Raw genomic sequence first — 26,884 nt, forward strand, 5'->3', positions numbered from 1 at the left:
TAATCATAAATCGTGAAATGTAATAATAATAACAAAGAAACTAGCTCAAATCTCATGCAGCCAGATAACAGCAAAAAACAAAAACAAAAAAAAGTGAAAATGAAAATGTGCCAAGAATAAGTACATAATAATGCACACATATCAGAAACCAAAATAAATGTGTTAAATAAGTGACAATTGAATTGAAAATAAAATGAATATTTTTCAGATACGTAAGTGTTTTGATGAGCAAAAACCTCAAATGTAAGACAACAAAAGAATGTGTAATGATGTGTCAGAAACCAATAGCACTAGAATAAGACAAAATCAACAAATAAATAAACTAAAAAGAAAATAGCAACTAGCAATTCATTTGTTAGTAGTGCTAAGTTGTAGTGCTTAAATAAGATGAAACAACAGAAACCAATAAACAAAAACAGATTATATATATATATCAGACAAATAAAATATAAAATATATATTTACAGACGTGTAAATATGTATGGAAAATACAATTACAGCAAAAAAAATCCATGTAAACAAATATGTTAAGATCTACTTAACGAAAGGGTCATTTTTTGGTTTTAAATGCACATGTCATTGTATCTCTCATTTGAGAATGGCTTTGGATAAGAACCCTTTCCTAAATAATGAAATGTACATGTAATAAATCTATAGCTCATCTCTAATGCTAACATCTCTAAACCTCGCGAGCATTGAAGTTGGACGCGCCGAACCGAACGCACTGCGCGCACGAGGTGTATCAGCCGCCGGTATACCCGCGAAAACCCAAACACACATCTGCTGTACGAGCTTGTTCTTGCGCGTGTGGATGAACAGACAGCACAGGCAAGCGCCATCTGAAAGTGTTGGAGGTAGGAACTGCATCTTTATGCCGGCAAAAGCCAGACAAGCTCGTCAACGCGTTTCTGCATCTTTAATGGCGGATTTGTGAGTAAGTTTGTATACAGCTCGGGTGATTTATTTAGAGTGTGTGTTTCAGCGCAGGCTGGCTGGATTCCAGGTTCTGGTTCGGGTTATGTAGATTTGGCCCAAAGTTGCGTTCAGTATGCTACCGTATGGCGTTTTTACGCGACACCGCGTTCTAGAAGAGGCGCGTCACTGGATTCATTATGTCATTTCCCGAATATGCAGCACTGCAATTATTATGCAATTTTAAGACTGTAATCTGCATCAGCAGTTCTCCCACACCTAAAGAAAACCTGAACATATTAGGGCATTTTAAAAGATTGAAGGTAATAAAAACAGTAATTCAATTCATGGATATTTCTAGTGAATATAAATTATTCTTGTTACACTCAACCTAAAGATATTTTATTGACTTGAAATTGCCTTTTGCAATATTTATTCAGTGATTTTTGAGTCATGAACAATGTGTTTAAACAAGTTTAAATTGTTAAATAACATTTCAAAGTGTTTAAATTAATTTATGACTAACCACTTTGAACTTGAAGTATAATTTTCAAGTCATTTTGGGCAACTATCTTAAAGTTGACTTATATTAATTAGTTTAAATTTGGCTTTCCTCTCTGTTGCTTCTGATTTGCATTTGTTGATTTGATAATGATCTCTGTTTATCAGAGGAGATCAGTAAAGTGAAACTGCAGCATGATGTGGCTTCAGTAAAGGACTTTTCTGTGTGACATCTGCCACTTTCGTCCATGTGGATTTGCGAAATACATTTATATTTCTCTCATGTCCCTCCAGAGCTCTGATTACATGGTCCAGCTCCTCATTACCGGCTCCTCGTTGTAAATCATTGAGTCTGGAGAACGCCCTGCAAACGAAACCAGAGATTAGGTCAGATCACACGCTGTGGCTGAAGTTCTCTCGTATCGTAGCTTAATTGCCAGCCTGCCCACTCGCCCTGCTCTGAATAGATAATAGTATGCTAATAGAGTGTATGTCGTGCCCAGGTTTGGCCCCTTCAGACCCGTGAGGCATTGCAGTAGCACTTTCTGATGCGGTAGTAAGGGCAGTGTGTCAGTTCGGGTCAGGATACATGAGTCATGATGTCCCTGGTGAGGGACCTTATATTGCCACTCTTGTTTTCTAAGACGAGATTCATGCTAGTCCAAGGCCAGCTGATTTGTTCCTGTTACTCCTGGTTTGGTTTTGGTCGGTTACACTATATTTTGATAGTCCACTTTGAACTTTCTGCTAACTATAAGTAACTTTGCAAATGTTATGTATGTAAACTAACTCTCATTAATTTGCAACTACATGGCAACTAATTATTATTATTAGAGTATTAGTAGACTGTAAGGTTAGCGTTTTGGGATAGTAGAATAAGTTGGCATAGTTTGCAAAATAACTTACTACTAGTCAGTAAAATGTCTGTATAGGGGGACCAGCAAAATAAAATGTTAGCAGATTTTAATCAGACAGTTTACTAAGGGGCTCCGTGTGGATCCGTGTGAACCGGGATCATTTTGACAACGTTATCGTCTGTATGCGAATCTTTTCAAAAATCAAAGGAAACGTACCCTATCACACGCCTGGTAGTTGACATAGTTGCAAAGTTAATTAGTAGAATGTCTAAAGTGAACTTCAGAGATGTGCAGATGTTTATGAATCCTTTTAGGTTCATAGAATATTGAATGCATGACATTAATGGATAGATTTGATTGTTTACCAAAATCTATGAGAATAATCAACGCGTAAAATATGTACGATTTAGCAAAAAACTTACAAATTCGTACGAGTGAGGTCGTATGAATTGGTACGAATTAGCCACCTCGTAAAATTCATACGAATTGCCGTGAGATCGGGTTGGAATAATTAATGTTCAACGCTATCCCATCAATTTACCAATTTACCAGTTTTATTGTGTTCTGTGTGATTTCTGGTGCTGTATTCAGCATTATGTTCATCAGTTTATCTAAGCCTAAACTAAAAGTGTGTCTTCGTTCAATAATTTCTTAAATTATTTAGTTTTGGTTCAATTATAAAGGAATTAAATAATTAAAGGATTAAAAGGGATTCAAGGGAATAAATAAGAATGGTAAAAGGTTAGTCTAATTGTAGTTGTGAAGTAATCAATTTAAACTATGTGCACACATTCACTCTTCTTTGTATAATAAGTTTGAACTTTTTTTTGTCTCGTCACATTCATTTATGAATTACACGAATCATAATCACAATAAGTTGAGTAGTTTGCATCACTAGTCTATTACTGTCGGTCGCTGAACATTTCTATCATCCTAACAACAAACCACTTTACTCATTCTACACTAAAATGTTAATATACGACAAATAAAATATGAAAATATGAGTTATGTTATTTATTTATTCATAGTGTTGGAGAAAGTGATACTTTTAATTTGAATGAACTTACAAACACACTTCCAACCATTTACGCACGCACACAGAAACATAAGAACAAGCCCCCAAAGCGGAGAAGACGGAAGGGAAGGACGAATGGCCATGTATGGAGCATCAGCAAAGGCCGCCTTTACTTCCTCTGGAAAAGTACCAGAGATTGCATAGAAACAATGTGACCCAGCTCTGTATAAATATGACTGCATTTTTGTACTAAGTTGTTGTGCATTTTTGACTTTGTTGTCGTGTACCTCCCAGGAGAGAATTTGTTTCTCTACCTGTTCAGCTTTCTAACTGAAACTCTTTTTGCTCGAATTGCTCTGCTGTATTATTTTAACTTTGATTGACTCGGATGAGAACAAGTTATTTTTTACATCTATTGCTTGAACTGCTGACAAGGTAAATAGCCTTTGTGATTCCCCACTCACAGGACTGCCCTGTTGAGATTGGGTTAGCTGAAGTATTTTAACCTGTAAACTTTTGATTATTTTGCTACAATTATTAATCATTGTATAACCAGTATTTTTATCTTTTGTTTAAATAAACTTTTATTTTATAAAGACAGATATTGTTCAGTTTTATTATTGTATAATACTTCAGTCTATAATAAACAGTTCTATAAAGCAATATAAAGAGCAACTTATAGTCTGCTTGACCGAAGACACCGAGGATCCAAGAACGATTCAGCTGGACTGGTAAGCATTAATTGATCAATGGTTGTGTATGATTTTATTGTTTCACGAGTGTAGGGACACTTCTAGATTTATTGGTACAGTATAAACAAGCTAGTGAGGATTTAATCCTGTAACCTGACCTGGCAGCACCAGACCTCATGCACTTCGATACCTGGGGTTATCCAGGAGAGTAAGATGTAGAACCAACCCTTACCACAATAGCTCAGACAAAATAATTGGCTGTAGTCACCCCCCATCCCCCTTTTATTTTATTCACTGCCTTTTTTCAGAAGAAAAATCTGTATTAAGGCTGGGGAAAGTCATGCACATATTTATTTTTAGAGATTTAAAAAAAAAAAATCCCAGCCCTTTTTATATCTCTCTCTCTTCATTTTATGCTAAGCAAGCCAGTATCTATAAAACTAAGCATCTTACATTGTAGTTATCACGAGTTGTTACACATTCTTTTAAAGACAACAGATGTTTCCTGGTATTTTTTAGACACTTCACATTTATCAAATAATTACTGTCAGCCCTAAGTGATTTCCACATCATTTCAAAAATTGAATTAATTTTGCCCTTTGCAAGTTCCAGTCCTCTCTGAGCTGGACTTACACTGAGCCATGGACCTTCAGAAGGCGTTAGCTATCATCAGAATGTAGTGAACAATCATGATTTGAAATCATTTCTATGAAACCTGATCAGTTTTGTTATTGTAGATGGATCACTTTTATGAGCCTCAGATTAAGTGTGTGAGGTCTGACAGCATAAAGAGTCATAAATGTGGCATCTTGGGTGTTTTATGGCAGTGTTTGCACGGGCTGACTGGCAAAAGCAGCAGTGTCCGACAGCACACTTTCTAATGGCCTCATTGTAAGTGCTGGCACAGGGAGCAGTGTGTGTCCAGAGGAGTGTGGAGTATCGATCCGGTTAAATCTGGGGGATTGTAGTTGCCACTGAATTTTTTTTATTTTATTTTTTTATCAAGTATTTAAGTTAGGTAACACTTTATTTTACCGTGCAATTCTCACTATTAATAGTTACTTATTCACATGCATATGACTAGGATATTGGCTGTTTATTAGTACTTAAAAAGCACATATTAATGGGACATTCCATGTCATGATTTTTTTTTTATCCTGTAGAGAAATACTAACACATGCATACATAGTGATGAAAGCCAAAACATGAGATGTCACAGATGCATATTTACTGCGTAATCCACTGTTTTGTAGAGTGGGGCTAAAATGACCATATTATTTAATTTTAATATTATTTAATTTTTATACACAGAGATTAGTAGGTCTATTAGTAAAATCTGTTTACTTTAGCAATCTTTGTTTCATTAAATGCCAATGGTGACAGTTCAAAAATGAAAAAAAAAAAAAAAAGCACTTGCATTTTTTGCCTCAAGTTGGCATGCCTTTAACTCAAGAAGTATTAAATGTATCTTAATATCCTTTTAGATTCTGGTTCTTAGCAAACTTTCCTTTTGGTATCTTCATTTTAAAGGCCCTCGATGGTTCAATCGCAGAGATATGGAGATCTTAATGCGACTCCATGAGTAAATTGTACACATTTTCAGTGGTAAAAAAAAAGGGTCCCTTTGCCGACAGCTGATTTATTTATTTATTTATTTATTTTATTTTTTAAAGAGGAAGAACAAATAATGCTAACTAGAAATGTATATATATTTTTAATAGTCTAAAATGTGACCTTAAGTTGATATAGTAATGATTGAGTAAACTCACATTTTTGACATCTTTAATGTTATGCTACCATTTGGGGTCAGAAACATAAAAATAAATAAAATAAAACATTTTAGAAAGAAGACTCGTACTCGCCAAGGCTGCGTTTAATTGTTCAAAAATACTTACAAAAATACTTCCGCTCTTCAGTGTCGCATGCTCTTTCAGAAATGTCTTACATTTAACGGTAAAAGTTACCAGCATATGTCATGTAGTCAGTGCCGGTTCTAGACTTCGGTGAGCCCTAAGCAAAACTTTGTTAGTGGGCTCATGTCAGTGCATTCATAAATGCCCCGAAATTACCCCCAACCCCTTAATCTGTTCTTTCAGAGCAGTTTCACTGTCGACCAACAACAGTGAGTTGAAAGAATCAGTAATACAACAAAAAAATTATTACAAACAATAAGGACAAAAAAAAAAGAGACAAATTAAATAAATTAAGCCTACTACTAATAATAAGCCTTATATTCAGAAATTTAAAGGTGCATTAAGCAACTTTTCATGTTAAAAATACCCGTTTTCTAACCCTTACATGCTTAAACAATTGCCTGGAGGGCTGAATGAGCCCTTCTCTGATCACTGAGATTGTCTCTATAATCCTAAAGTAAAATAAATAAGAGGGATTCGGGCCGGAATTTGAGACGGCGTGACGTCATGCGCGTTCACGGCACGCTCACATAGCTATGTCTGGCAGGTTTGTGTATTCGCCGGCATTCTCCGTAGAAGATGGATTGTAAGAGACCTGCTTGTAGTTCATTTCAAACACCAATGCAAACTCCACATAAGATAAAATAAATCTGCACTACATGTAGTTTAATGATTTGCTATTCAATTAAAACAGTTCAAATATCTTGAGTGTGATATAAAATGCTGATATATAAGTTAGATAATTAGACACAAATTTTGAGCAAATTACTGCTTAATTTGGATGTATTGCTATTGGAATATGCTACTTAGCAGATCAATAAAACAGGCTAAACCCCCGCAAATCTTCGGCGGATTAGCCTGTTTGGCTTTTATGGTAACGTCATAGTGCCATTTAATTGTTTATTACCTTGAGACAAATGAGTGTACTTTTTTGACCGACTGTGTAGCTTTGAGCTTTTACAAAGTAACAACTTATATTGTTCATGAACGTGTTTCCATAATAATACAATCATAAGTGGATACAGTAAACGCATAACACAGTTCAACATGGAGATAGATGGAAATAAAAAACGAAGTTTTCTACTACCCCCGTTTTTCCCTCACACATAAGTGTGTAATTTACTCAATTGCCTTTCCTTTCACATATTTAAAATGACTTGCAGATTTATAACTTTATTACCTCTGAAGACATTATGATTGTAAACAAAAGATTTGCGGCTGATGCTCCTGTGGTTATGAACAGCTCGTGCTCCTGAAAGCGTGCGTGTGCGTGTGGTCCATGAGCGTGCACATCTCTGGCTGCAGTTTCGCTTGCCGCCAGAGGTGGCATAGTTCTGCAAAAACTCAGAATCTTGCGCTATGCACCTTTAATATAAAGTAATCAAATGTGAAAATGATCTTTACTGTATGAATTAAATATTCATTGATTATTATAAGAATTCTTATAAGATTCTTAAAAGTTAATAAGGTTATTAAGCGAAGAGGAGTGAGTGATTCTCTCGTTTTATCAACTTTGTATGTTCACTTGAGACGAAACTGACAGTTTACTCGTACAGAAATGTTGAGAAATGTTTGTAGCTACTTGTCCATGTTTTTCTCCATCTCGGATCATGTGCACAGAAAGCCGCCTGGGGAACACAGTCTCTTTCACAGCTAACTGAACTAAAAATCTATTAATCGCACAGCAGCATTAGTCGTTAAATCATTTTTGAGAGCAAGGAGGCCCCCTGGTGGTTCGGGGACCCAACGCTCTTTGCAAACCTTGTGTATATGAAAGACCGCCACTGCATGTAGTTAATTCAGTTGCAATTTTTTTATTCATTGACAACCCTATCTGTTAGAGCTGTACGATTAATTGTTTAAATATTGTAGTCTCGTTTTAAACACCAACGCAATCTTATTCATAAATTACAACTATCCGCTGTAATGCAGTTAGATGTTGTGAGAAGGAGGCGGGAACCGGCAAACATTCAACAGACTTTAATAACAAAAATAAAACGCATACTGTACAAAACGAAAGTATAAGACCGCAGCCCCTCACGGACAACTGCTGTCACATATAAAAAAACATAAAACATAACACAAGTCCAGGCCTCGATCTTCACTATCGTCACTCCTCCTTTATGCTTCCACTCCTCCGTGAGAGATACTAGACCGGTGTGTCACGCATGTGTTTCTCATTATCAATCACGCCACCGGCCTCGCACCGTTCTCTTAAATCACTTTTTGAAAGTAACTTGGTGCTTTAAAAAAGTATAGTATCATTACATTGTTACACCACTAGGTGGTGACAAGTGACCGTTAGAAAATGTATTTGTCATTGAATAATTCAAGAGATTCATTCAAAAAAAGCTCATTCCCCCAGTAATGAAACAAGTGAAGTATTTAAGAGTACGTGATTGAATCATTCATTCAAACTTTTTTTTTTATATATATAATTCATTTTAAGTTAAGTTTGTTCAGAACTGTGGGATAATCTCGTTTATCTTTCTACTATCTGTATGTTTTCCTAAAAAGGTTATGAAGCACAAGAAATACAGTACAGCATTCCTCCCATCATGCTCTTCTGACTCACTCAGGAAGTTTGTTCCAGTTTGTGTCACTCTGATCTAGATGAATAATTGGAGATGGTGTGATTTGAAGTGAGTCAGAATGTAGAAATGTGCTAGATCTTATACAAAACTGCCCAGCACAGATCTGAGGGCTTGTTTGGCCGGTCTTCGGGAGTGGCGCTGGGGGGGGGGGCATTTGTGGTGAGGGATTGTGGGAGAGTCACAAACAGACGCAGGTATGACGCAATTAGCTATTATTACTAAAGCAGGCGTCACAGCTGCGCCGTTCGGCGCAGGGAAAAATGATAGGAGTTTCCTTTATTAAAAGCTTTGGTAAACCGTCTGTCTGTTGAGGATGTGTGCAATGTGCATGTGGGTGGATATTTTGAGTCTTCTGCAGCCCTTGCTGAACTGATATTGATTCAGGAGGAAAACATGTAGACTGATGGATCCCTGCCCGGTATGTTTTTAGTTTTCTTTTTTAAAACCATCATTATCGTATCGAGTAATAAAGCTAAACTGCTACAGTACCTAGTTTAAAAAGGCCTGAGGAGTCTTTTATTGAATTACCGTATTTTCCGGACTATAAGTCACACTTTGTTTCATAGTTTGGCTGGTCCTGCGCCTTATAGACATATGCGACTTATATATCAAAATTAATTCATACTGACTGAGATGAACCAATAGAAAACATTACCGTCTACAGACGCAAGAGGGCGCTCTAGTTAGCGGAGTTGTTACGAAGTGACACCGAGGAAGAGTTCAATGGATTCAGTGTTGTGGAATGAGATCATGGGAGCTTGGTGAACTTGCTTAGCGGTAACTTGTTGGACTCGCTGGCTTTTGTTAATTTAGTCTATTCAGCCTCCCAGGTATATGCTCTTTATGCTATTGTGTAGCTGAATAACTGTTAATGTGTTACGTTAACATGCCGGACACCTATTCAGCCTGTTGTTTTGTGTGCTATTGTGTAGTTGAATAACTTGCCTTTCCAGATTAAATGTCTGTTCTTGGTTTTGGATTTTGTGAAATAAATTTCGAAATAAATGCGACTTATATATGTTTTTTTCCTCTTGATGACACATTTTTTGACTGATGCGACTTATAGTCCGGAAAATACGGTAGTACTAGGGATGCACGATATATGTCTATTTTTAATGTTATCGTTATCGGCCTGATAAGAAAATCTGTCCGATATATTAAAGCCGATAAATTATGTATTATTTCCTTCAGTTGAGCCACTTCAGATTCACACTGTTCAGCTTGAATCGCTTAAAATATGATTGTAATCGCTTTAAAAAGGAAAATACAGTAAAGTGCGACATGTGCTTTTATATAAGCTACATGAAATTATCATGAGAACATCATTACACATGGATTTAATGGTGAGACTTTAGTTTTAGAGCCTAATTACAGGCTCAAAAAAAAAAAAAAATTGGATTTAGATCAATTGGCCAATATATCAGTTATCGGCTTTCAAATATAAAGAGTTATCGGTATCGGCCCAAAATGTTTATATCGGTGCATCCCTAATTAGTACTAGTGAATATCATAGATTGTTGTGTGAAATAATATGAAATATTTGTCATGATCCAATCAATTCCCAAATGTGTAAAATTTGGCCCTATTTCACTTGAAACTGTGTCATTATGGAAGTAAAATGGGGTTTGGATGCCATTGCATGTTCACTTTAAGCTAAGTATTTGGATTGGCATTTGCAAAGGTACTTGTCTTTAAAACGGCAACGGAAGTCCCACAGCAATGTCCTCTCGGGTCTCATTGAGATCTGCTTCAGAGTACTCTGACAACTCAACCCAAATGTCTGATTTCTCTTTGACAAAGGTTAAAAAAAAAACTAAAAAAACTGTGTGTAAGATGAGACAAAGATATGAGTGAGGAGGGAAACAAACTTGTCTGAAGGTTTGGTCTAAAGGGACAAAATGAAAAGGGGGAAGGAGAGAGTCTTATCTTTTCCATTCAACCTGCAGACACAAGAGATTTGCTGTTGTCCTTCTGCATTGTCGGTCGGATAAAGTGCTGTGGATCTTTGGGGATCTCCTGACATTAAACATGCCATTTACATGAACCTGGCGCCAGTGTTATGATGCTGCTGTCGGATGGATAAAACCATCATTAGTTTCCTCACTGATATATCTCCCATAAGCCATATCATGCTTTTTGTGGTTTGACCCCTGCTCCTTTCTTTATCTCTTGCAGTCTTTCTCTAGTTATTTTCTTCTGAGACCTTAATGTATTCATACATCTATGTTATAATGTATATGTTAAATTTACTGCCTCTATTTTATATCTTACAAAGACATTTTGTCAAATTATCTTCTAATTGTTGATTGAAAAGGTGGCATTTCTTCCCAAGGTTTTCCTCTGTCTCTCTAATTCATTCTTTTTCTCATCATTTTTGTTTGTCAATTTAATGCCTGACTGATTAAACAAATCAAACTAGCATTATGTGGGTTCTGTCACAGACTAAGTTGTGGCATAGTCCTTTTGGTCGGTTCAGCTCCTCATTAGCGTAGACCTCCTACGGCAAAACTCTACCGCTCACTTTGATTTAGAAATTAGAGTAATCTACTGTGAACCATTAATGTTAATACTGTACATTAATCAAAGTTCAATCAAAGCAATCTTAATCTACAAGAAACATCAAATAGTTAGTGCCGATTATTATTACCGTACTAAAATCTAACCTTGAATCTACACTACCGGTCAAAAGTTTAAGGTTGGTAAGCTTTTTTAAATAATAATTATTTAATACTCACCAAGGCTGCATTTATTTGATAAAAAATACAGTTAATATTGCAAAATATAATTCAATTTCTTTAATATATTTTCTAATGTAATTAATTCCTGTGATTCAAAGCTGAATTTTCAGCATCATTACTCCAGTCTTCAGTGTCACATGATTCTTCAGAAGTCATTATTATATTATGCTGATTTGTGCTCAAGAAACATTTATTTTTATCAGTGTTGAAAACATTGTAGGGTTTAATATTTTTGTGGATTTTCAGGATTCTTTTAATAGAACGAAGAGCATTTTTTTTAGATTTATATTATTAAATATTAAAGTCTTTACTGTGACTTGTGTGATACATTTAATGTGTTTTGCCGAATACAAGTACTAATAAAATAAAAAACCCTTTCCGATCCTAAACTTTTGAACGGTAGTGTACACATGCAATATGTACTGCTCCGTTTGTTGAATGCTACCTCAAATCATGCAGCTCGTTGAAGATAGGTGTGTGATTACTTTTCTAAACCATCAGAATTTCAATTTTCACTTGGCCAACAATACATAGATGCAAAAATCCCATGGATCACATAAATGAGCACATCTAGGGACCTAGAATACCTTAGAGACGTGGAAGTGGGCTTCTTTGATTTGGGCCAGTAAGCAACCCAGAACAGAATGTACAAATACTAGCTTTCTGTGTGGTTTCTCAGTCTGTGGCAATTACGTATTCAACATTTTCGTGCTAGTCAAGATAGACCTTCCATTTTCAGGCGCTGATATTGCGTCCTACAGGATTTAAAAACTTGATTTTAGTGGTTGTTTTTGAGATTAACAGGTTCTCCTTATTTCATCACAGCCTCAAAGAAGAGGCAGAAGTAAAAATTCTCACCACTGTAAAGAGACTGTAAAGTGTGTTTGGTTTTAAGGAAACAAACACTTTTACAAATTAATTTAACACATCATCAACAACAGTCCCAATGTGCCAAACCTGAAGCTGTCCTGTCACTTCTGAAGCTGCTTTGTATGGTGCATTTTCTACTTAAGGAAATAAGTTCTTCTCAATAACGTAGACTCTCAGTGTTCTTGGTCAATCTGTCTGGTTCAGGCAGGTCATATTAATCAAGCAGGATTTACCCACTATCACAACAAGCAATCAGGGTGTCTAATTTTAGAAAGTGAGATCTTTTTTATTTATTTTTTTGAACTGCGTAATCTGGAGAGGAGAAGGGTTGAAGGGGTTGTTGGGTGTCTCATCATACTGAATGAGTCATAGAGAGCATTTTGATTGTCTGAGCTTTACTCTCCATCTGGAGTAAGCTGAAACCGAGGTGTCATTAATAGCTGTCTGACTGTCTCTGCTGGCTCCTCACTTGTGTAGCCATGTAATGTCACAACAACACGCTGTTTTGTAACCCTGGAGATCCAACCTTTATCCAACCAAAAATATACTGTTACATCATCATGCTTTGTTTATCCCTGAAGTTTTGTTACGATTGACTTTGCAGTTTTTGTAGTTGGGGTCCTGGGGCCTAATTTTTAACCGTTGTGTACGCACAAAACAGGCCTCGAAAGAGGCGTACGCCACTTCCGACGCATAAGTTACGATTTATAAAAACAAACTTGACGGGAAAATGTGCGCACCTGCACGCAAACTCTTACCCATGCGTACAAACGTTTTGGAGATGGAGCAGTTTGGCGACACCGATGAGCTGGTGTTAAATGTCTTTTTGGTCACTGAGACAGAAAATCTAAATAAAATTATAAATAGGCCTATACAGAAAGATAATACAAATATAATTTCACTCACCAAGCCTATCACTTGAAGCAAATATCCACACCTTAAATGTCCAGCGAGCGTGTTGGGCCGTTTAGTAAAACTGACGCATATCTAACGGCAGATGAAGTAAAACTGTAAATCTTCATTATGAGTCCTAATCATAAATGCAGTGCATGTTCACAATAACAGTTTAAATAAAATAATGCTTTAAACTATGTTTTACTTCTGATAGAAACATTTAGATTAAATTTACCATTCTCATTAATGGAGTTAAACACTTAAACTACATGCAATTTACTGAAAAGTTAAAATATAGCTATATATATATATATATATATATATATATATATATATATATATATATATATATATATTCAATAAATAGCCTATTAATATTTATTGTGGATGCAATGCTTTTGAACACTTTTCCTTTGGCATGCTGTGTTTTAATGTTTTAACTACAGAGATAATTGCTTATCCTGATAATAGCAGATTGTGCAAATATAACGCACTGGTCGATCTGTTTCCATTTAAATATATAAATCAATTAAAATTCTATTTGGTCAGTGGAAAAGATTGAGAAAAACTTTCTCTGAAATGTATTTTACACTATTTTATTTATTCAAAAACAAGGCAAGGATAGGCTACTAAATTATTTTGTATTAATGTAATGTGACGGCACATCTGTATTTCATATTTTCCTAATGTCTTGTACATGTTATCACGTGGATGAATAATCAGATATACAAATGATATGCAGATGAGGATATGCATAGTAAAACTAGACGTTGTAAGCTCCATATATGGTTATTTCGGGGAGGAGACGCATGTGCGGATTGTGCGCACAATCTTCCACTGACTATTTATAAAGTGAATTCTGCGCAGGTTCAGGCGTAAGCACAGTTTTATAAGTCTGAAATTTTTTTCCGCACACCATTTTTGGCTTTCGGGCGCACGTACACTTTTAGTAAGGATCCTACGCACAGTTTTATAAATGAGGCCCCTGGAGACTCCAAAGAGGTGTCCATAATTAATAATGCTTATTTTGAAATTAATTTAATTTTACCTTCATATGCTTTCAGTAAGTTATTTTAACATAATTAAAAACTCAGTAGACTGAGTCTGACATGGAAATTATCCATTTTTCATTCATTGTATTAATTTAATTAATTAATTGTAGTAATTTTGCTTGTGTTTGAGTTCCCTTTGAGAATCTTATGTAGAAATAATTTATTGATTTTATGTAAACAATTTTTTTTTTATTGTTGTTATATGGAGGGCAGTTTAGAATTGATATGTTTTCAATTTATTATCTGTTCTTTTAAGATTCTGAAAAACTCGTTAATTATTATTATTTTTTGTTTATTTAGAAAAGGGACCATGTACATTGGTCAACATTCATGAATGTTAATGTGCCCAAATAAGCCCGAAGGCTAGTTTTAATCGGTAGTCCCTTTGCCAGATGTTATTAGGCCTAGAGAAGTAGAGAAGAGGGTAAAACATAACAACAATAATAGATTTAGAACTTGTAAACTACTCTGTAAAGTACAATTACACATATTATAAAAAAGACTATGTACACAAAAAAAAAATATATATATATATATATATATATATTGTTATGAGTTAAATAATACTAATTATAATAAAATTATTATTATTAATAATAATAATAATAGAGGAAAACGCATTAATGTTCACATTGTTGATTATGAATAAGCAATTTCTTAAAAAATTTGCTTAAATTAGTTAAACAATGAGCATCCTCTAATTGATACAGAATTCCACTGATGTGATGCTCTGAATGAAAAAACAGCTTGACCAAAGGAAGTTCTCCTACGTGGAATTATACAATCTGCTCTAATTGCATCTTTTGTTACTCTTGTTTTCGATATATTTAAATGTAATAAAATCAGCCAGAGGAGGAGGAGCTAAACCATACATATTTATTTAAAATGTGACCATGATGAAAACTATATTTATTTATTTTTTATTTTTTTTAAATGTAAGTGCTTGTTTGTATAATAACTCCAATGGTTTTATAACTATCAAATGTGTATTAGACCAGCTTGTCAAACAATATGTGACATGAGAAATAATCATTGAATAAAAATATATATTATAATTTATAATAAACCTAAAATTAACCATTAAATGTAAACATTTTGCAAACGTTTTTTTGTGGGTTTTGAAACCAAGACAGGACTCCAGATGTACCCCTAGGTATTTATATTCTGAAACAACCTGTAATCTCTCTCCCGAAATAAAAATACCCTGCTTTATATCAGCACTGTGTCCTTTAGAAAAGAACATACAGACTGTTTTTGACACATTTAATTTCAGATAACTCTGATTAAGCCAGGATGTAACTTTGAACTAATGCTTCATCTTTAAGCACGGTGGTGGTGTTAAAAAAAAAAAAATGTATATATGGTCTGGAGTCTCTGAAACCCCAAACAGAACATGACTTGTTTTGATGGCTAAAACTCAGTTTTATCTCCTTTATGATTTTATTTATCAGCCTTGAAGACACCATGATGGGCATTCACATCATATCTACTTTGCCCATTCTGGCTTTTTTGTTCTTCCAACTGGCAGCAGGGCAAGATGAACTGATCATCTCCACTGACAAAGGCAAAGTCAGAGGACTGAGGCTTCCTGTGCCGGGAGGTTCAGGGTATGTTGGGGCCTTCCTTGGGATCCCCTATGCCAAGCCTCCATTGGACCTGCTTCGGTTCAAACGACCAGAGCCTGCTGAAGTGTGGAATGAGATACGAGGTGCCACCCGGTACTCCAATTCCTGCTTCCAGGAACAGGATTCATTGTACCCAGGATTCCCTGGAGCTGAGATGTGGAATCCTAACACCAGGATTAGTGAAGACTGTCTGTACCTCAATGTCTGGACTCCCTCAATCAACCTCCAGAACCGAGCCAAATCCTCAGTCCCAGTTATGGTGTGGATCTATGGTGGAGGCTTTTCCACAGGTACTGCCTCCCTGGATGTGTACGATGGGCGTGTCCTCAGCCAGTCGCAACAAGTGGTGGTGGTGTCTATGAACTACAGGGTAGGAGCATTGGGTTTCCTAGCTCTACCTGAAAGTAAAAGCATTAAAGGTAATGCTGGTCTATTTGACCAGCGCTTGGCTCTAAGCTGGGTGTCAAAAAATATTGCTGCTTTTGGAGGCGATCCATCCTCCGTTACCTTATTTGGGGAGAGTGCTGGTGCTGGCTCTGTGGGACACCATTTGCTTTCGCAGGGCAGCCATGGCCTGTTCACCCGCGCAATTCTCCAGAGTGGCAGTCCCAATGCCGTGTGGGCGACCGTGGAGCCAGCTCAGGCCTGGAACCGTTCTTTGACTCTGGCTCAGCTTCTGAACTGCCCAGTTGCACACTTTTCATCTGTTGATGATACGGAGGCTTGCTTAAGAGCAGTTGAACCTGAGAAGATAGTCAGTCTTCAATTCAATGTCATTCTGGATCCCATGATAATAAGCGTGCCCTTTCCTCCAACTGTGGATGGAGAATTTCTGGTAGACATGCCTAGTGTCTTAATCCAATCAGGACGTTTTCTAAAGACAGAAGTTCTTTTGGGATTGAACAAAGACGAAGGGACATACTTCCTTGTATATGGTGCACCTGGATTTGGCATCCATAACCAGAGTCTTATCGATCGAGACCAGTTCCTCACAGGTGTATCATTGGGCCTGCCTGGTTTCAGTGACATGGCCAGAGAGGCGGCTGCTTTTCAGTATACTGATTGGACCGATGAGCAGAGCAAGCTAAAAAACAGAGAGGCCCTAGGCTGGTTGGTGGGCGACCGCTATTTTTCATGCCCCTTACTGGATTTTGCCCGTAGGTATGTTGAGAATGGTGGCAGTGCCCGATTGTTCCTCTTTAACCATCGCTCCAGCTTCAACCCCTGGCCTCGATGGATGGGTGTAATGCACGGGGATGAGATCCCATTTGTTTTTGGGATTCCTCTGAACCAGACTTTAGGATTCTCTAAGGAGGAGGAGGCCATGAGCAGGAGGATAATGGAGCATTGGAGCAACTTTGCTCGAAATGGGTGAGTGTAAATCTGACACAGAATCCACTGTATAAGCTTACTGTATGTTCTATCCTAGTTCAAAGTTTCAAATCTATCTTTATTTACTCACTCTCATGTCGTTCCAAACACATATGCCTTTCTTTCCTCTGTGCATTGTCAGGAAAAAAAGTGGAAACATTTGACCTCTTAGGGGTCAGTGTTGGGAACGTTACTTTAAAAAAGTAATTAGTTATAGTTACTCACTACTTGTTCCAAAAAGTAACTGAGTTAGTAACTTATATTACTCTATAATAAAAGTAACTCGTTACCAGGGAAAGTAACTATTTGCGTTACTGTTTTTTTGCTATAATCCAAAGAATTGAGCAGTTTTTACAAGTCAGTTGAAATGAGTAGAACAGACGGGTGTTTGTACATAACGTACTTTCGATATTTATTGCCTGTCGACAGACAGCAAGAGGTTTATCCTGCACTTCAAGTATTATATTTGTAAGAAAAGTAAACGGTTACACCATATAAAGTGCATTTAACTCTAGCAAATTAAATCAAACTCTCTTAACCAGAGACAACTGGTCAAGAAAACAACCTGGCGAACTAGCATCTGGATCAGTGTTTTTTGCCACTAGCTTTGTAGATGTGCGTGTCAATGTGAGATGCTTCATTAAATTAGAGTGGCTTACAACGGATGTCGACAAAGTCTTCGCTGGACATAATGTACACATTACATGCACGTTCTTGCCTTTGACGACAATGAATTTGAAGTAGTGCTTATATCTCCTCCAACTTTTCATCGGATTGCTCCTGACTCGCCATCTCTGCTGCTCCGTCAAATCTGTTTAGCGGTTGTGTGTGTGTGTGTGTCTGTGGCGCCTGGCGCGTGTGCTGGCATGTGTGTAAAAACATTGGCTCTGATTGGCTACCATGAAACATGACTCTGCCTTAGCCAATCATAATCACTTGCATCGTTATTAACCCACCCCTTCACTAGCTGTGAGCCAGGGGTGCTTACGGAATCGGATTACACAGTTTATTCAATCAATGCATATAACGCAGGGCATTTAACATCTAGTAACGTTAACGGCGTTGTAACGACGGGAAAAGTAATTAGTTAGATTACCCCGTTACTGAAAAAATAACGTCATTACCTAACGCCGTTATTTTAAACGCCGTTATTCCAAACACTGTTAGGGGTACAACAGCATGTCACTAGAGCAGTGCCCTTAACCCTTTCGCACGTTCGATCACACCGGTGTTATCAGTCTAAGCTGGTCCCTGGAGCATACGGTCACACCGGTGTGATAAGTCTAGGCTGGTCCCTGCAGCATACGGTCACGCTGATGTGTTTAGAACGGTCAGTGCATCACGTGATCAACTGCTAAATTCAAATGTGCGTTTGCGTGTTGGCTAGAGATGTACCCGCACAGCGATTGTCATATATCACAACTATTCAGTGTTTTCAACCAGATAATGTTTATTTTAGGTTTCAGACATTAAAATTGACATACTAAAAAAACAATACATTTAAAGTTTGTAAAATACACACTGATATCGACACGTTTTATTAATATTAGATACACATTGTGTAAGTAACTTTAAAGTTCACTCTATTCTTCTCCCAGTTCACTGGCCACTTACTTTCGTGTATTTCGGGAGAATTGGTCAAGTGGAGGAATTTGCGTGTTGTGAATCCAACAGAGGCACAAACTAACATTGCGGGGGCAATCGTGCATATAGATCAACTAACGTGATCGTTATAAAGGTGTTTAAACAACAAAACACATCCACTTGCACATATTTGACAATCGGAATATCATATTTCATGCATATTAAAGCAGATCATCAGTCATTCAGCGCTATTGTGGCTGCGGTGTGTCACGTGACAAGCAATGACGCATCACCATGGAAACAATAAAGTGATACACTCTAAATAAAGGTCGCCTTGAAAAACTCACACTTGGGGGTCAGCCAGAATAATTTAAACTTATGTGTGAAAAGGTTCCTTACCTACCTTACCTACCCCTAAAATATTGCACATTAATACTTTAGACTCGAGTATTAAATGTAAGGTACTACTATTTACCTTTTAGAGGTAAATAAGGTACAAAGATGTCCCTTTAAGGGTACTGTCCGTGTGACAAGCTACAGGTAGTACACATTTTCTGATACTGTGTAAGATAAAAGGAAGTTGTTTTTCTGTCTTGCCACTGTGGTGGCTGTCAAATCTCATTTGTTCTTGCATATATTCACATATCGCTTGTGCAGACACAACACGTCAGGTTTGACCTCAATAATGTCAAACATCATTGACTGTTGCATGCCTTGTAACCAAAGTGTCAATTAGGCTTGAAAGCTACCTAGAACATTGTCAGTGAATAACAACTTAAATTTAGTCATTAGTCTGTTTAACAGATAAAAAACCCTCATGTGACTTGTAGCATCATATGTATTGTGGTGTAACGTGGAAACGTGTTATTTTTGTCCCTTTTGAAGCATCTGACAGGATTTTTTTTTTTCACTTTTTTTTCACTTTTTAGAGAAAAATCTGTTTTCAAATTCTGGCCATTTGTTTTCCACAGAACAGAAAAAATAATGGTGTAAGGTGTTGGAATGACAAATTTTCCTTCACTGAACTATTCCTTTAATATTGAGAATATCATACTCAAATGTGTTTTTACAAGACAATTTCTACGTATTTGTATACATTTACAATAAACAGTTAAGTAATTGTTTACATGTATCTCTGAGAAATGTTTTAGATGTTTAATCCATAATATCTTGATGAAGAGGCTTTCATCTGCTCACACTTTTTCAGTCGATGTGTAAAAAAACAAAACAAGTCATGGTGTTGCTGGCAGGCTAGTGTTGATTAGCATCCTCATTTGTTTGGCATAAATTATGGAGAGGCAGAAACAGCCTTTATTGTGGCTGTGAGCAAGCTTAGTTTCTTTCAATTAACACTTCATACACTCTTCACGCTGGAGGGGAATGACACGATGCTAATATATCAATGAACATGATCAGTAAACAAGATCACAATGGAACACGCTGAAGTTAATCTTTTCCTGAAATAGGCAGATTCGCTTATTAAAAGTATCGGGTGCAATTTTTTAAGTCTTTCACGAAGACTTTACTTTGCTGGGATTGTGCATTAAGATTCAAAGCCTCTTGTTGTAATGGACTGCAAGGCATTCTTTACAAGAGCGAGTAAACGTCATAGCTGTTGAGTCATTGCATTGATTTTTTTATATATATTTTAGGCTTCAGTTGTTTTGGGGCAGAAATGTATTGATGTAACTTGGTACCATACATAAACTGACCTTTCAGTTGATTTCCTGGCTTGATGTTTCAGGGATCCGAGTGTGGAGGGAGCAGATTGGCCGCCATTCATGCTGGAACATCAGCAGTATGTCACGCTTAACACTGGCCTGTCAAAAACACTCCGGATGCTTAGAGCCCAGCAGTGCAAGTTCTGGGACAGTTTCCTGCCAAAACTGCAGTATGTCACAGGTGAGAGTCACAGAATGAGAACAACCATCCACCCACACCACATAAACAAAGAAAATCACGACATGCTCGCTTCTGCTTGTCTCTTCAGCTCTGCCTGGCCAGCACATGTGTCATCTTCTAGTCTCTTGAGGACACCTGTAGTGCAGACCTGGCCAGCGAGTGGAGCTTAATGCGGGACTGGAGAGGATTGAGTGTTTCAGAAGCACAGCAATTATTTACATTTACATTTTTGCATTTGGTAGATACTTTTATCCAAAAGCAACTTGCATTGCATTCAAGCTATTAACTTTATCAGTGGAACATACAACACTAAGGCCATGGGTTTGATTCTCAGGGAATGCAACTGTTTGAGCTACAGAAATGCTTGTAGATTATTAAACTATATTATTATACTACTTTTAAAAACAATAAAAGTAGATTTGTTTTACACATTTCATAAAGAAAATGTGAGCAATTGCCTGTTAAAAATTGTGTGATGGTGCGGTCTCCAGAGGCGAAATCACTGATGCCTCGTGGAGTTTGTTTTGACCATTGTTGACCCATTTTGTCATTCGTCAGGTGGAAAAACCCAAGTCTGTAAAGTAATAACACGCCTGTCCTCAACAAGTTGTTTTTAGTTTGTATGACATACAAAATGTGGGACAAGTTGCCTTTCAAGCACTACTAATAATATTCCGTCTTGTATGAACCAAACTGTGCTACCCAGGTTATATGGAAATTCTTTTCAGGAAATAGCCTGTCACTATCTTTAGTTTTTCATAGTTACTCATTTTATTTTGTCATTCCATTGCATGACAAAATAAAATGAGTAGAATGATTTGGCCTGGAATCCACAAGCTTGAGATTGAAATGTACACTTTCCTCAAAAGCTGTTCTGTCCCTGCCATGAATAGCAAGTACTTATAATGCGTTCAGAGTGTATTCATGAGGATACGTATAATGGAGAAATATGTTTCTGAAATGGTGCTAATTTAAAATGCTATACATTTAAATTCAGTGTGAATGGGTTTGAAATGCTTTAGTCTTGGCTCTGAATTCATTTGATCCATTATGCAGGTATCCCACCATATGGGTATTTTCAGGTATAGCAGGTTTGATATTTTATTTGTTAGTGAATATTTTGCTAAAGGTTTAAGAGTGGAAGCTATTTGAAGAGAAAGTGGAAAGCATTTTGCTGTAGTCCCTCGCTCATTTAAACCTTTTTCAACTAAACATGTAGCTTGTGGTCTGTTTCTAGCCCTGCGGTGAGAGACGTGTGCTTTTAAGTGCGTTACTAAACATAAGGTGGGAGAGCAAGTCACAGCATTATGTACTGGAAGCGGTTGCTTGTACGTTTGTATATTTAAACAGCTTTTGGCACACTTAAAATCATCTTGTAAACCTTGGGCTGTCTTCACAGCTGTCATTACTGGTTAAAGCAATGAATATAGACTGATGCTTTTAATTCGCTTTTTGGAGGTCTTTGCAAGGTGACGCTCAATAGTGTAGCGTCTGGAAACTCTTGAAGTTCTGGCTGTCAGTATTATCGGTGGTTGAAAACGGAAGGGAATTGGAGTTCCAGGTAGTGCGACCGTAGGGAGCAGAATTGAATTTGACACTGAAATGGAATGAATCGATTCTGATTTGAGTCTAGGTGAAGCCTTGTCTCGTTTATGTACTGGAGGTCAGGCGCCAGCAACTGCGCATACAAATACACATATGCGCAAATTGAATTATTGTCACTGCGGGCCGTGTGCAGTCTCAGTCTCCCTGGCGCTTGCGAAGGCAAAGACATTCCCAGAGGATTCGCTGCCTCGCCTACTCTTTTGAGACTGCGACGCTCACGCACAAGGTTTTTTGTGTGCGTGTGTGGTGGGGGAAAATTAACGAAGAAATCTTATCAACTCTGCCCATAAATATATGAATCGGTGATGCAGCACCCAGTCGTAGAAGCTGATTTGCTGAAAGGCACGTAAGTGGGATCAGGTCTAGATGGTAAACTCCGTTTGGCCCCTGCTTTTATACCAAACACTAGTCTGTAAAGTAAACAGTGATTTATGGAGTCTGAAGCAAGTCGACGCCATAAACTTATTTCAGATACAATCGCCCAGGGGCATCCTGGGATTAAGTGTCTTAATCAAGAGCACAAAGTTGATAGCTCATGGCAAGCTACTTGCAGGGATTGAACCAGCAGCCAGCCCTGAACATTAGCATTATAGCGTGCAGAAAATGCTAGTATTTGAAACCAGCTATGTTATTTGGGTCATTTCAATGCAGTACATTTTCATGTACATCATTATGGCTTAATATATGAAATCATTTTAGATTGTTTTAATCACAATATCACAAACGAGACACGGGCAAACAAAATGTTTAAAACAAAACATGTTATCGCTTTAATTCATAATCAATTATTTTGTTCTTGAGTTTAAATCACTTTCCATTCTGTCAGTCTTTTGCAAAATCCCTTTAACTAACAAAGCTAGTTCCTTAATGACATCATCCTAAGCAAGTGACATAGTTTTGGATTGAAAATAACCTGACACATGTATTAACAATGGATTTGACGTGTCATTGCCATTGTGCATAATTAAGTATTAGGCTAATTAATGTTTAAATGCATATTTCAGAAAGTCTGGTAGGCTATTCCCTTAAATAGAAAAAAAAAATATGATCACAGCCCTATTTATTGTTAAAGTTACATAGTTGCAAAGTTACTGCATAACATGAATGAATCCTATGTTGCTTACTCTTTTTAAAATATGAAATATACATTTTTGAAGAACTTTGTTGAATTGTAGACTGAACACAAATGTGCTTGTCCTTGATGTTCAAGTGATTCTGTCATGAGAATCTGTTCATGATTGTGAGAAGTCCCTCACTTCATTTCATTCTAAATAAAGAACATGATTATTCTGCCATGTTCTGCTGTCTCTCTCTTTCTGTGACATGGATCAAGTGGCATTCTGTTGCATGCAAGCCGTGAGTCTCTATCCTGAACAATTTCTTTTAACTATAGAACTTGTGCTTCAAAGGTAGGGAGCTAAAATAGTAGCATTTTAATAGTGTTTTTTCAGCAGCACTGAATGCTCTGTGAAAATAAGATTTGTAATTCATGCAAGGGGAATTTTAGCATAGCATTTCCATGAATAACCAGACAACAATTAATTAGCTATTAACTTAAGTTCCTGTTTTGTTTAGTTTTCTTTTAATAAATGATCAAGGTTGTGCAATTTACAATGTCATTCTGCTGGGTAGTTTGAATCATGATTATGTCGGTATGCTGTTCAGAGTAGTTGGTCTTTAAAGGAATAGTTCACCTAAAAACTGTTGCATTCTGTGGAACATAAGTTTTTGTAAATGTATGACAAAATGCACCTTAAAATTGTATACAGATTGTGTCTTCTGGTGTCATACAATAGCACAGGATCTCTTCATTTTTGGTGAACTATTCCTTTAACGTGTTACCTTGGAGATCAGTATTCACCATCAGGGAATATTTCTAACATTGTTTTGGGTTTCCGTTATTAAAGACAGTTGTGCATATTGTTAACAGCCAAAACATTGAGCAGAGTTTTGAATATTTGATTGAGGTTTTGGTTCTGCTCAATCACGATATACGGCTTCATGATGAGAAAAATGTAAAGCAATATACAATATAACTTTTTCATTAGGGCTGTTACCACGATAATAAACGCATGCACCACTACACAAACTTAAATCATGGCTACTGTTTAGACCTCCTGAATGTGTGTCTGGTCTAAATAACTTCACTTTTCATTTGCAGTATGATAAATCCAAAATCATTGCGTCTCAAACTTGACCTGCCTCTCCCTCTCTCTCTCTCTTTCTGCTGTAGTGAGTATTGATGAAGTGGAGTTCCAGTGGAAGTCTCAGTTCCACCGCTGGCTTTCTTACATGCTGGACTGGAAGAATCAATTTAACGACTATGCCTCTGTCAAAAAGCAACAGTGTGAAAACCTTTAATGTCTGACCACATTTCCCCAAAAGCAGCCCATGCAGTGCACTTTACTACTTCAGAAAGCTTTAGAAAGACAGAGCCCATATGTATAAACAGAGGAAAGAGCTTCTGTGGTTTCTTTATCTTCACAACTCGGTGCCTTTTTACTACCTCCTTAAGGCCTTATGTGGTGGAGAATTGCTATTTTGGTAACTCAAAAATAGATCGAGGTACTTGGGTAAGAGTGTTTGCTTGACACAAGAACATGTCTACTCAAAATAAAATATTAAATTATTATTGGTATGCAGAAACTGAAGCGTGTTTTAGAATCATTCAGTTTTTTTTTATTCCATCGTAACATTATTTTAATGACAATTAAGCACTTTTCAACCTCAAAAGTAATTGTTGTAATTTAAGTAATTGTACATCATGGTAGTATTTGTCGTTCTACTGGTTTTAATATATATACATACATACATGCATACATACATCCATACAATTAATTACAGTAATGACAAATATGACAAAACAACCTCAATAGTAAAAGGTCAGAGTGACGCATACACATTTCACACAGACATGTTTTTGTGAGATTCATCTCCTTAATGGCCAAGTAAATGAACTTGATTTGGTTTGGTAATGTGTGTAACAGAGTGCCATAATTTTAAACTATTCATGCAATTTGATTGTGTTTAATGTGGAATATTTTTCAGGATTTGCTTGAGGCATGTTCCTTGTTTTGTTATCAAAACTGTGAATTTTAATACTTTCTATTCTAATTAATGTAGTTGAGTGAATATATAGAATTAAATATGAATGCAAGTGACAATTCAGTTTTTTATTGTGAAACTTAAGTTTTAATAGTATTTTAACCCAATGGTTCCTTCAAACAGCATTGTTTACACTACATATTTGTGGTGCTTTATATAAGTAATTATATAATGGAAATAAAGATGAATATTGTTGATGCAACATGATGCTAATATTACAGTACATGATTAGCCTCTGTAATAACTCTGTCTGGGGTAGGTTTTTTGTATTTTATTTTCCTTTGTTTCCACGAGTCTACTCATTATTACCTTGACTAATTCCACCTGCCATTTTTTGTCTTACCTTTTTTTTTTTGACACACTGCCCAAACCCATAATACAAGTGAAACTGGCTTTGGAAAAAGTCACTCTGTAATATTGGTTGATAACTTTATTATAAACTTCAACGTAATCCATTGCTTATTTTGAATTAAATTGTAGGAATGATAATTGTACTCTTGCAGATATAAAAGACATGCTCTATTAAAGGCTTCCGACTAAAGAAAACATCAGTTGTGAATCGGACATCTTGATGACTTTTACGTTCTGTAAATTTACATTCAGATGCTTATCTTGCATGCCTAAAGTAATTTTCTGTAATGACATGTGGCAAATATTTGCAAAAATATGACAAACAAAAGCACAATGGGGCATCAGGTTGTTGTGATGGGTGCATTTTTACTGACAGAGACTAAATCATCTGACTCATGACACAATGACCTGCTGCGCAAATGTGCAAGCCAAAAAAAAGTATATATATATATATATATATACATACACACACACACACACACACACAGTGTGTAGATTTGTGTAGCAGGTCATTGTTGCAGCATTAATATCTGAGAAAGAAAAAAATTATATTGTCTGGAACAATATACTGTATACCGGTGTCTCACCAGCTATACTTTATTAGTACACTTTGTTAGTACTGGTTTGGATCCCTTTTTGTAGAACTCCCTTAAAGGGATAGTTCACCCACAAAATTAAAATTGTTTTTTTTTACTCATCCTCAAGTTGTTATTTTATGAGTTTCTTTCTTCAGCTGAACACAAAAGAAGATATTTTGAAGAATGTCGGTAACCAGACAGTTGACGGTAGCTATTGACTTCTAGGGGGAAAACATACTATGGAAGTCAATGGCTACCATCAACTGTCTGGTTACTGACATTCTTAAAAATATATTTTGTGTTCAGCTGAAGAAAGAAATTAATACAGGTTTGGAACAACATGAGGGTGAGTAAATGATGACATAGCCTAATTAAAATTGTTGGGTGAACTATGCCTTTAATTCTTTGTGGGATCGTGGCATTGAGATTTGGTGTGACTGTGGAGGCTATTTGAGTTTAGTGAACTCATTGTCATGTTCAAAAAAACAGTGGTAACACTTTACAAGAACAATGCTAATGAAAAAAGTAATATAAATTTAAATTTCAAACACTATTAAAGTTAAGTAAACTGTCTGTAATCAAATAAGAACGGACAATCAAACTACAAGCAATAGCACAAATAAACACAGAACAAAGATGCTAATTAAAGGTACTATATGTAAGATGTTTTTAATAAAATGCAATACTCAAAAATGCTGTTGCATTTGAATGATGCTCAAACTAAG

General features: G+C 36.5%; 1 protein-coding gene across 6 annotated transcripts; it reads left to right on the top strand.

The window, feature by feature from the left end:
- Nucleotides 1-686: 686 nt before the first annotated feature.
- Nucleotides 687-25,924, top strand: LOC307002502 (cholinesterase-like). Of its 6 annotated transcripts, none has more exons than XM_079620168.1 (4): nt 687-854; nt 15,490-17,034; nt 20,363-20,520; nt 24,359-25,924. In XM_079620168.1, the coding sequence occupies exons 2-4, from the start codon at nt 15,503-15,505 to the stop codon at nt 24,484-24,486; spliced, it is 1,818 nt and encodes a 605-aa protein (XP_079476294.1). In that variant the 5' UTR covers nt 687-854; nt 15,490-15,502; the 3' UTR covers nt 24,487-25,924. The 6 variants fall into 6 exon arrangements, with proteins under 6 accessions (XP_079476294.1, XP_079476296.1, XP_079476293.1 ...); XM_079620170.1 differs by having other exon boundaries at nt 727-934; XM_079620167.1 differs by having other exon boundaries at nt 733-930.
- Nucleotides 25,925-26,884: the final 960 nt, after the last annotated feature.

Source organism: Phoxinus phoxinus (assembly GCF_949152265.1).
Source record: "Phoxinus phoxinus genome assembly, chromosome: 8".
In the NCBI taxonomy this organism is placed as follows: Eukaryota; Metazoa; Chordata; class Actinopteri; order Cypriniformes; family Leuciscidae; genus Phoxinus; species Phoxinus phoxinus.